Source organism: Dermacentor silvarum, chromosome 4 (genome assembly GCF_013339745.2).
Source record: "Dermacentor silvarum isolate Dsil-2018 chromosome 4, BIME_Dsil_1.4, whole genome shotgun sequence".
NCBI lineage: Eukaryota > Metazoa > Arthropoda > Arachnida > Ixodida > Ixodidae > Dermacentor > Dermacentor silvarum.
Window position 1 is genome coordinate 137,930,741 of NC_051157.2, and position 12,480 is coordinate 137,943,220.

The 12,480-nt window shown below is 46.0% G+C and overlaps 1 protein-coding gene across 1 annotated transcript; it reads right to left on the reverse strand.

The window, feature by feature from the left end:
• Nucleotides 1-235: 235 nt before the first annotated feature.
• Nucleotides 236-12,260, reverse strand: LOC119448933 (uncharacterized). Its single transcript, XM_037712140.2, has 5 exons — nucleotides 12,085-12,260; nucleotides 9,054-9,198; nucleotides 8,447-8,589; nucleotides 2,404-2,500; nucleotides 236-416 (listed from the first exon to the last, which is right to left on the reverse strand). The coding sequence occupies exons 1-5, from the start codon at nucleotides 12,128-12,130 to the stop codon at nucleotides 236-238; spliced, it is 612 nt and encodes a 203-aa protein (XP_037568068.1). The 5' UTR covers nucleotides 12,131-12,260.
• Nucleotides 12,261-12,480: the final 220 nt, after the last annotated feature.

Below are 12,480 nucleotides of genomic sequence, written 5' to 3' on the forward strand. Positions count from 1 at the left end.
GTCTTACGAGGACTGCTAAGACCTGGGCCTGTATATGCACAAAACGTTCTTACCCTGGAAGTGTTCGTAAGAACAGATACCAGCAGATCATGATATTGGACACATCATTAGCGAACGCATGCTAGTCAGTGGCAGGCAGCAATTACGAACGAAAAGTTTTGTGAATTCTGCCGTGGTCTATAACTAATCACGCATGCTTATAAGAGCGTCCGAATGCAGCCGGAACGCTCTCATATTACAGCGGCGGGAAGCTTGTGTGGCGACTTCTCGCGATCGGCGACGAGGGGCTGGGTGCGCACTTACTGGGAATAATAGGTTGCTCTTGCCTGCAGCCGAGGAGCTCCATGCCGGGTTTCAGCACCTCGGTCGGCAAATGCCTCTGCGTCGCGCACTCGTCGAACAGCTGCTCCACCATTCTGAAAAATGAAAGAAGAGCCTATGAATTGATAAGAAAAAGGAACTGAAATTTGGGATAGTTGGTACAGATTCATCATGGTGTCCTAGGCGCCATGACGAACACGAGCGAAGAGGAAGGTCATCGGTGCTGATCATTATGTGAGCTGCGGCTGCTGGCCATTGTTTACCCTCGCAGGTATATGTTGTTGAAGCACAGTAGCAAGGAAACAGGAGAAGTCGTGGAAGCATACCATATCTTCAAGAACTGTTCTTCAGTTGCAGTGCGCGCTAAGGAGATAAAGCTTTCAGAAGGCACGTCGTGAATAGCGTTGCTTTCTGCACCTTGGTCCTTCTTTTTACGTGCATGCGTGACTTGGGTGAGCGTTTTTCGGATCTCTTTATTCATCCGGCCTCTCCTTGGCACCTTAGACACAACGGTGGATTGGTAATGAGCAACGAGCTTCATTTGGGAGCAAGGCATCTATCTGTTGATCGTGCTATTTGCCACAACAAACATTCCAGGTCGTCGTAGCTTGCCTGCTGTTGGTGTTTTGAAATACTCGGTCCACATAACGTGACACGGTGTTACACCATCAACGTTTCACGCTGCCTGACATGTCTGATATAACCAAATGATTCGCAACTCTCACAGTGGGCGAAAAGCCGCGGGGCTTTGTACGAGAGCACATACGAGTAGGTGGTGAGACGTCACTGGCTTTGCGATCATATGGTTCGCACAACAAAGCGGCCATCACTTTCGCCCAACCGACACAACATTATTATTTCGTAACGATAACTCTCCTTTGGTCCCGTCAGTTGTTCAAGCAGCACATGACCACTTGTACATATGGAGCACATTAAATTCATTAGAAATTAACTGCAACAAAACTGTTTTTTTTCAGTCCAGACACTCAGTCTTCGTGTTTACTACCACATTTACACTTGGTCAGTCTACCATAGAAGTTGTTGATTCGGTTAAAGCGCTTTGTGTGCATTTCCACCTTACTATGTCATGGGAATTCAAGTCACTAACGTTACTACACGAATATCAAGATGTGTGCATATGCTTGCTAACTTCAAATTATTCTTTCCAACAGCGGTAGAGCTACACATATATAGTTAATACATCATTCTTACTCATATTAGTTACTGTATTATTTGGCGCAAAACAACGCCTTACCAATCTAAACAAATACATGTACTCCAGAAGAAAGCTATCCGCCATATAGTTGAGGTCATCTCTATCTCTACTGTGGATTGTTCCATTCTCTCGCAACACTTAGGGAGACAAATTATTCGGCAGTGTCTTCCAGTTTTACTAAAGCAACTGCATGCAAATTGAATTCAAATTGAAAATCTAAGCTATATACTAACCTAACATTTTCTTTGTCATGCTTGATTGATCGTGTACATACTTCAATTTGGAGATGTTACCTTTTTTCTCTCTTTTTTCTGCTTATTGCAATCACTATGGTTTATTCCTTTGTGTGTAATGGTTTGTATATAAAGCACTTTGTGCATTTCTGTTTTAATATACTGCATAGCTGGCATGAGTAAATACCTGTGTGAGTATATTTTTCCAAACCATTTATCAAATCAAGTGTTTTGTGTATATAACCCTCTGATATGTCAATTATAAATTCAAACTGCTGTTTTCAGTATCTGAATTGCCACGTAAACCGGGCTCGAACGCCTATCAAGACAATTTATTTTGCTTTTAATTCGAGCATGCCTCCAGTTTCTTGAATGGAGAAATAAAGATTGCTCTTGTTCAACGAAAGTTCAGTTTCATGCTAAATGCTTGAATTCCCGAAATCGAAACGAAAACCAGCCAGTAGCCAAAAGATACCCCCTCCCCCAAGAAACAAAGTGATTTCAGTAATTGTTCCTTGTTTTTCCATCGATTAACGCAGATATTGCTAGTAAACGACGCAAAAACAAACACGATGAAATATTCTAGTCGTTAAAATCTTTGAGCTCATAGGAAGAAACACAACACATACGTACCCGCATTTGTCTAAGTCGCCCTTAAGTACTTGTTTTGTCGCGTCCATGGCGCCCTTGCATGAGTCATTGGTTTTAGAGAACATGATGCCCATGAAATCTGCAAGAGATTCCCGGCATCGCCAGCTTCGATCAGCTCAGAAAATTTCGCTTTTCCTTCGTTCTGTTCTTTTACAAATCAGTTGCTGTGGATAGATTCAGGCAGAAAACACTTCGGCTGCTCCATTCATCTCAGTTATTATAAAGCAATACAAGTTCGCGAGACACGTCTCGGCAGGCTTAACATCAATGAGTGAGTGGGCAGGAGGTAATTCAAGGTGTCTGCTATATCGGATATGTCACGTGCTATAGTACGCCTTGGTGGCCCACAGGGTCGGTTCTAAAAAGGTGCGAGGGAGCACACTGTGCGCGCGCGCTTTCGAGGAAGCCAACGTGGAACATGTGTCGCTAAGGAATGCCAGGAAAAGTTGTATATGTCCGAGATCCTTCACTCATCCCGCCGAAAAAATATCACGATATATACCGAGATATGTTCAGTGTCTACTCTGCATGCCTGTTCGTTTTGATTCGACATCATAAACTGTAAACGAGTTTCTTGCACATTTTAATTCTTTGCATTGTTTCTGCTGCTATACCTACCTCAGTTAAAATTTTTATATATATATATATATATATATATATATATATATATATATACAGGGTGTTCATTATCAACTTTTACGGCATTTTAAAAAATCGCCTGTGGCAGATAGAAAAATTCTTATCGTTCAGCTGGGTTATTCGAAGAGTAGCTCATTAGTAGCACGAGAAATCGAAACACATATTCAGCTAATTAACAAAAATAGACTAATGAACTTCTTAGTTAATTACTTTACGACACATATTGCAATTTACGAATTGTAGGCGGTGAGTGATATATATATATATATATATATATATATATATATATGTGTGTGTGTGTGTGTGTGTGTGTGTGTGTGTGTGTGTGTGTGTGTGTGTGTGTGTGTGTGTGTGTGTGTTGCCAGTGCTCTCACTACGTTATTCGTGCCCTTCGAAAAATTTCAGGTGTAAAGTCATGAGTTCATAAACAAGATTGAGGAAGCATTTCTGGGGTTGTGCTAATTGCGATTGCTAACTTTTGCAAAATTATATTACCTGCTCACTTTGGACTATAGTCGCCTTTTTTCATTTGTACAATAATTAACACGTAATACCTAAGTATAGTTAAGCGTTAGTAAAGGTATTTACCTTTTATACAGTATGGACAACGAGGAAGAAACATTTCGGAACCCAAAGGAGCAGCAAATTAGGGGAAGGGGGCGACGCGTGAAGCATTTTGTTGCAACCTATCAACTTTTATTATCTCACCGTCTACTTTAAGAAACAACTGTAACACAATAATCTGTCAAATTATATTGTAAATTTCTGTGTAACTCATGTACAGTGTGTGAAAATATATAACAGGATGTGTGTTCGCTCACTGCCAATGAACTGCCACTAAATGATGTACAATTTTTTATATGTTGTGGGTTGTGTGGGTACAGGGGCCCCTGTCAGGCGCTGCGCGCCTTTTGCTCCTTCACCTTTCTTGATAGTGTATCCAAGATCAAAACAAACATTCATTCATTCATTCATTCATTCATTCATTCATTCATTCATTCATTCATTCATTCATTCATTCATTCATTCATTCATTCATTCATTGAATAACCGAAATGGAGGCCACGAACCTCACTGAATTAGAGTCTTCTACGCACGCCCGCTTCAATATGTGTATGTGTGTGTTTGAATGCGCGCCTTCAGTATAGAGAGCTCTCTAAAAAATGATGACACCAGAGTAGCACGCGTAGTCTGGGAGGTCGGTCGGCGGCGGCTTCTGTGAATCGCACCCACGCGTCACCCACGCGCTGGATCTTGCGATCTCCCGATTAACGAGGCAGTCGCGCAACACTTCGCTCCGTTTTCAACTTGCCGCCCGAGACCGAATATCCGCGCCAGCCAATATATCGCGAGATGAAAACACTTATTAAGCTGCGTTCAAATTTCGCATTAGGGAGTATCGTAATCGTCGCTGAATACCCCCCCCCCCCCCCCCGCCCCCCCTCCCCCCTATTTTCATGCGTCATACGGCGTTCGTAGTTGGTCTCTGCGAGGTCCTCGGTGAACTAATGAAAGCACCTTGGTTATATTTGGTGCCCATAAAGGGCACGTTATGGGCAATGTGTATGCTAAGTTCCAAGTGAGGGGACCAATTACGACATTTGCACTTACTGGCCATGCAAAAGAATCTATTCGCACAAGTTCTACAGAATACTCAAACGCACGCAAGCATCTATTTTTCTTTCTCGAACTCGATTCCACCCGAATGAACCGGTTCAGAAACCTCCGAATCAGTTCGAACCGTAATAATAGTGTTAGTTAACCATTATAATTTTCGATTCGGAGCTCTACCCTTAGCTAATGTCCCTAGATTCCCTGCTCTTTTTTAAGTAGCGACATGTACTCCGTCGGCCGCCATTATCTTCCTAGATAGCACGTGACCGTCAACGGCCGCTGTTATCTACGCTGCTCGCAGCAGCGTGCAAGTAAATGCGGGTATAGTAAGTATATTCTAGGCACTATCATGCGGGTGAACAGCGTTATAGGAAGAACACGGCTGCTGGAATGAGCGTCGCCCAATGCAGGGGCGAAGCCAGAAATTTTTTTCGGGGGGGGGTTCACCGGCCCGACCGGGGGGGGGGGGGGGCAAGCTTCTGCTTTCCTCTACGTCACGTGATCGATAATAAATATCGGTAGTTTAAGCAAACGCTAGACATGTAGATCAAAAACATGGGACCGCCCCCCCCCCCCCCCCCCCCGTCCCCCCTTCACGTGTGTGTGTGCTTGTGAAGAAATTAAGTAAAAAGTAAAGTAAGCTCAGTAAATACAGTAAGGACGACAGGTACAGTGGGCGTTTGGAGCAACGGTCTCTGAATGTCTCTGAATGGACCAGTCTTCGAAAACGCATCATTGAGACGACCCGTGCGATCGGAGAAGACATCATTAATTGTTAATTTCCGTTAAGCATAGATGGCGTCGTCCTCGTCGGGGCGAAGTGCATTTCACAAGTCAAGGACGGCTATACGCGTGAAAATGCACGTGTGACCAGGCTATACCTACTCCCATAGCAATAGCTTGTTCGCTGCGGCTTTACGCTAGAAAACTTGAATACGCGCAAGAACGCGTAAGGATTTTTTTTTCCGAAGCTTTCGTCGCCCTGCTCCCTCATACGAGAGGGTTGCATTTCCTGCGGCAAGTGCATGGGCCGCTGTGTCTTCTGCTTTGTGCGAGCGTGCAGCCGTCATTGCCTTTACGTCAACAGATTCAGAATTGTACAGAATATTTCACCGCACAGCATAGATATGGCATGTATACGCATTTTAAGTAGTGCGTGCAACTCATTTCTGCTTCACTTACGACGGTGCAAACAGGAAGCGGCCTTGTACCTCACAGAATCTCGACTGATTGGTGTACTAGTGATGCAGGAATGAACTCCGGTCTTGTTCAGTGCATAGTGCGCATAATCAATTTCTCAGGACGCGTTAACTCCGACGAGAACTGTCAGCGCCTGCAACAAGAATTTACTCACGCTGTACTGCGCACAGCAGTAATTCATGCTTGTCGGCTGTCTGTTTCGTGCATTCTGTTGCGAGTCGGTGGAATTTCACTGCTGTCATCAACCCCTTCGTGTGTACATTGCTGGTTTGGGATTCCACAACAAAACAGCAACTACCAGCCTTCCGTAGGGGCGCAACCGCAAACAAGAGACGTTTCTCGCGCAGACTAAGCCTACGTTCACACTTGGGAAGCGGCAAGCGGGCGGAAAGACCAAAGCGGGCGGAAAGGCCAAAGCGGCCGGAAAATTTTTTTCCGTGCCTGTCCAAGTTGTTCACATTTGTTTTGCTACCGCCGCGGCCGCCGCTGCCGTTTTCGTCCAGATCCATCTAGTCTGCGTAGGTTTGTCGGCGTGGTGGCGCTCATTATCGCATTATTTCGAGCGGTATGTTCATTCATTGACCCACGTACCCTCATCAAAAGTGATCATTTTATGCAAATTCACGTGTCATCTGCGACCTTCGGTAAATTCCTCGTTGGCGTTCCGTAATTCTCCTCACACGGGCGCGGTAGCGCTGAGTCACAGGTTGGTGCCTGGGCGCGATAATATTTCTTTAATAGCTTTTATTTAGAAGTTGTAATAACATTTCATCATTTCATATTGTCGGCGCCTCCAGGACACCAAAGGGGCAACGGGAACACCACAGCTAAAACCCGGACTGGCCCTTGTGTTGGGGCTCGCCAAAGCCTGCGCGTCCTACGTGAGACCTACGCTCTCAATCTATCGTCGCGACGAGAAAAGCACCCCGCGACTTCTGCAACATATCGTACACGTGCGAGGAGAATTATGGAGCGCCAACGAGGAATCTGCCTAACTAGTGTCTGCCATGGAAGTGGAAGAAGAAATGGCTTTTATACTTCTACCTACTTGTTTTCTAGAAATTGACAATGAATAAACGGAAGACGCGGACACCTCGGAAACGGCGGTGGTGGGTTCGCCTGGCTTTGCAAAAGCGCGAGAAGTTGGGTCACGCCAAGGCTTCGTTGCCGCACCTCCAGTCGCGCGATGTTGAATACTATCGCGAGTATTGCTGACAGTACGTTTTAGTGCCACTCTTGTCGTAGAGCAAGGGCTGGTTCTTGATCGCGCCGATCAGCATTACAGCCTACACTTTTGGTGCCATGTTCAATTTTACGACCGGTTGTTTACATGCTAGTGTAGCTTCCAGTGAAGCAGAACGACTTTCCGCTGCGTTTCCGCTTCGCCATGGCGAAAAAATCGGCCCGAGACCAATTTGGCTCGCAGCCTGTTTATCTGCCTGTTTTGCCACCTAGGCGGGCGGATTTTTGCAAGATTTTGCCGCTTCCGACAGCTTCGAGACCAAGTGTGAACGTAGCCTAAGATCATGCGCGAGCGCGGCCTAACCGGCACCTGAAGGGAAGCGGCGGAAATGTATACCGGAGATTTTGACCACCTGGGGTCTTTAACGTGCACCTAAATCTAAGTAAACGGGCCTCGAGCGTTCTCGCCATCATCTAAAATGCGGCTGCCGCATTTGTTGCTTCATTTGTTGCGCATTTGTTGCTTCAGAATGCGGCCGCCACATTCTCGCCCAAAACTTCATAGAGTGACAGTTTTTTCCATAGTCAGACATGATTCTCTGTAAATTACCAACCCAAACGGAAGCGCCCAGGAATGAAATTGTGATAGTAGCACCGGTTTCATGAACTATGTCAGCGCGAAGCGACGAGAAAAAAGGGTGGTAAGTGTGTGTGTGGGGAGCGGGGGGGGGGGGGGGGAGTTGCGGAAAAAATTTCGGGGGGGGGGGGTTTGAACCCCCCCCCCCCCCCTGGCTACGCCCCTGGCCCAATGAGATTCGACGGCGGGGCTTCAAAGCTTGTCGCTATACTTAAAGAAAGCAAAAAAAAAAAAAAACAAAAATATCTGGGGACTTCACCCTTACCGAAGTGAACGTGAAAAAAATTCGGTTCCGCATCCTGATGTCGGACTTACGCAAGAGTGCGAGTTTGGCAGCGAAAAATAAATTAAAAGCCCCCGATCTTGTTATGAGTAATTCTTTAACGTGCACCGGCATCTCAGTACCGAAGCGTTTTTACATTTCGCTTCCATATAAATGCGGCCGCCGGGATTGAACCCGTGACGTGACCTCAATAGTGGAACGCCATAGCCACTGCACTACCGCCGTGGGTCACTGAAAAGAAGAAACGCCGAATGAAAGTTTGAAATCAAAGCTTATGAGCTCAAAACGCCACGCGCATTGCAATAATGCTAAACGCCGCGCATGTTTCGGGCCACATTTCATACGTGCGACTATTTCCTTTTTATTTCCCCTTCGTCTTGCTTCATATCGCCGGCATCGGCCACTCGAAATGACGGATGATAAGAATAAGGAAAGAATCCAACAGAGTCCCTTGATGGGGCACGACTCACGCGTCCAGGTCGCGTTGTCGCTGGCGCAGACGAAGCCCCTGAGCTCATTGTAGACTTTTTCGCGCGCTTCCATTTCGGGACGTTTGAGGCACTCCTTGAAGTCTTCAAATGTGCTGCACGGCGAGGAAGAGGGGGCCACGAGGCTAGGGAAAAAAAAGTAAAAAAATAAATAAAGGAAAATGAACAAAGAGTGTCAGAGATTATCATTACAGATTCGGCATGGTGAATAAAGGGCTTTCTACGTATGATTTCTCTAATTTAATTACATTTACGAGAATATTGTAGTCATTAAGACATGGCTCACTAATTAATTAATTCTGGGGTTTTACATGCCAAAACCACGATATGATTATGAGGCACGCCGTGTAGTGGGGGTCTCCGGATTAATTTTCACCACCCGGGGTGTGCCTTATCGTGAACCCAGTGCAAGGTACACGGGCCATTTTGCAATTAAAATAAAATACAGTTAGTTTCTCCAGTGATTTTCTTGACTTCATTGTTTGTTGGTTTCAAGTGGTTGTGAACCCATGAGATGGTGACACCTATCAACTGAAAACAAGATCGTTTGTACGGCTTGTGGTGACGCGTGTCTCAAGCGACGACCTACTCGCAGAAGCGCTTGTAGGAGGCCAGTTTCGCTGATGTTGGTTCCGGACCTGGCAGGGCGTCTACATTCCGTACAGTCTCCTTCCTCAGCTTCTCGTAGCACAGCACAGTTTTGCTGCAGTCCTGCTCTTGAGACGCTGAACGCCCTGCGAGTTGAGGAGCAAGAAAAAAAAAAGAACACCGGGAGAGTAAAACATTTAAACACCGAATTGCACTGTCCTGCGGGATACCACTGTACGCTCCCTCATTTAGCCGCTTTTCCGTTTATTTGTTGCTTTTTTTTGTATACCAAATGTGTGAAGTGCCGCACACAACGTCGTTTAAGTGATGTGTGTGTGTTTCATTGAAAAAAAAAAACACTTTTCGCACATTCAGAAAATGTTTTATTGAATTTGAAATCAATGAGTTTTAGTCATCCTTTGATGGTGTCAGGACTGTCGGCTACTTCTTTTCACATAATAGTAATAAAATGTTAATAACAAGGAAAGAAAGATTGTAAAGTAAGAAGAATTTACGTCACAGGTTCAGACAATCTACAGCGGAGTTAGCTAAAGGGAGTAAATGATGTCCGCGTATGTAGCCCTGGAGACAATGGAATACAAATTGACAAAAGGCTAGAACAAGGCGCAACACACAGTGTATGCAGAGTTCGCAACACGTGAACTGATGTGAAAGGGCTATAGCAGCTCTTCTCGGAGCCAACACACACACACACACACACACACACACACACACACACACACACACACACACACACACACACACACACACACACACACACACACACACACACACACACACACACACACATATATATATATATATATATATATATATATATAATTTCTATTTACGTTTACTATGACTAGTTATTGGCGGTGGACAGCCGATAACGGCACGGTTAGTAAAGCCGGTGAGCCGCTTGAAGTTGCGCCCCGAGCACCTGGGCGCTTCTGAACGGCTTGCGCTTCGTTCGCCGCGGGAAATGGCCTTTGATTTATTGACTGATTCATTCATTCATTCATTCACTCATTTATGGTGTTTATTGCCTCAAAGCAACACTGTGGCTATGATGGACGACGTAGTCGAGGGCTCCGGATTAACTTTGAACACTTTCAGTTTGTTAACGACCCGCCGTGGTTGCTCAGTGGTGGTGTTGGTCTGCTGAGAACGAGGTCGCGGGATCGAATGCCGGCCACGGCGGCCGCATTTCGATGGGGGCGACATGCGAAAACACCCGTGTACTTAGATTTAGGTGCACTTTAAAGAACCCCAGGTGGTCCAAATTATTCCGGAGTCCCACACTACGGCGTGCCTCATAATCAGATCGTGGTTTTGGCACGTAAAACCCTATAATTTAATTTTTAAATTTGTTAACTAGCACCCAAAGCACGGCACACGCCTGTTTTTTTTTTTTTTTTTTTTTTTTTCATTCTGCTTGTGTATGAACGCGGACACCGCGACCGGGAATCGAACCGGCAACGTCGTGCTTGGAAGCGCATTTTCATATATGACAATGCGCTTTCGGACCTGGCAGCTGACTGACCCGCCGCCATATAGAGTAACATATGCCGCCGCAGCCTGTAAAGCGAAACGTTGATGCACGTAAGTGCGCATGTGCACCACGGAGGCGCTGTTGTTAATGCAGATGCGTTTTATCGGTCGCCTGCTTATGACGCATGCTTGGCGGAAAACGGCCACGTATCGCGCATTCTTGCAGCCACTTGATGACACGACTGTTCACACAGATCACAGAGCATTACACGCGCGCTTATCGCTGTACTATATAGCAATGATGTGCCTGTGCTCACAACTTGCAGATACAGTCCGCCGTTTAATGCGTCGACCATGCGTCGACTCTGAACTCGTGCAGCACAATTGATGCATATGCTATATTCTGGAATCGTAAAAAAAAAGAAAAGAGAACGAGCTGGGCGGGATGTAATAAGCTTCTAAGGAAAAAAAAAGAAAGAGCTAGCATCATGGGAGTTTGAGGCGAGTAAGTTTAATGCAGCGAACTCGAAAATATGAGATGCTTAGAAGAGTTTACGCGAATAGTCTAATTGGCTAGATGAAACTGCCGGAAAAGGTCGCATTTTTCGGTCTTGAATGCTGGCTCACAGTGTACAGGAATTATTACCTCTCCTAAAGCACTGCATCACACAAGAGCGTTAGTATTAAAACCAGCATCTGACTCGCTGATTTGATGCGGTAAATATTGTACTGCTCCCAAGAAGATCTTCCGAATAATTAGAAACAACCACCACCACGCCTCCCCCCCTCCCCTTATAATGATTGGCCGATTCTTAGGATGAGCCCCTAAACAACAGACCGAATGCCAAAACCGGTTCGTTAAGAACACGTACCAGCCAAAATCGGCATAGTATAAATCATATGATTGCGAAGGCGGCAGCCAGCGACAACTAGTTATTGCGAATGAAAAAGAAATCATCGTGAATTTCGCCCGACGCTTTCAGCTTGTTTTTGTCGCGTTAAAAGGCTTAACAGACCTAGACTGCTAATAGCAACGTGCGAGTTTGTTATGATTAATAAAATTTGGGAGTTCCTTACGCTGCTTTCTGAACTCTATTACCTGTGACAGTGCACAATGCCTTCTCTGGAATATAACTAAGTGTCCCTGAACAGACTGAAGCTCCTCAAAGCTACTAACAATACCACAGAAGCGTCTGGCTGTAACAGTTCTGAGGTCTGTACTGCGAGATCAACAGCTATACTCTTAAGCCAACTTGTACGGTTGTATGGGTGAAAATTCGTAGCACAAGTTGTATGATATATGAACGTGTGACAATGGAGTGCGATACCTCTGAGATTATTGGTATAAAGGCAGCGCCATTGTGGGAACGTACGGACGAACATTAAAGCAGACGAACACGAGCGCTGCTTTTGCGTTCGTCCATGCGTCCGCAGGTAAGCGGCCTTTACAACAATAGTGGCCAACTGACTAGCCTGCCAATATCTACCCGGCCGGTTATTGATGTTTGGCGCAGTTGTTCGGCACCAGATGTTCCCACCTGCAAACGCCAGAAGCAGCGAGACGATGATAACCGCTGGAACCATCTTCTGATGTGTGGGCCTTGCCTTGCCGCTAGCTGACCGGACGTGTGCGCCGCGCTCACACCTGTGCTCTTATCGGCGTTTGTTTCGTGTACTCCGACGTGCCAGCGGTGGGAGTGCACTCGGAGCCCCTGATAACGCACCGGTATATCATACGCGAACGCGGCGGTCGATAAGGGGCGTAAGTCGCAACTGCGCCGTTGATATGGAGTTTCGCTTGAAATTGCGCGCACACGTCATAGGTCATCGCTAAATCAGTGCGCGCAATACACGAGCTCTCCGCGCCAGTTCCTACGCGTCAAGAGGCCGTAGTTGGAGTCGTTTTCTCATCTCGGCATTGGGTCTCCCTAGTT

Excerpts from the sequence above, each read along its gene's own strand:
- LOC119448933 (XM_037712140.2), bottom strand. The coding sequence starts at position 12,130 with ATGGTTCCAGCGGTTATCATCGTCTCGCTGCTTCTGGCGTTTGCAG. Across the intron at positions 9,199-12,084 it reads GCTGCTTCTGGCGTTTGCAG|GGCGTTCAGCGTCTCAAGAG; the intron begins GTGGGAACATCT and ends CTCAACTCGCAG. Across the intron at positions 2,501-8,446 it reads CGACAACGCGACCTGGACGC|ATTTCATGGGCATCATGTTC; the intron begins GTGAGTCGTGCC and ends AATCTCTTGCAG.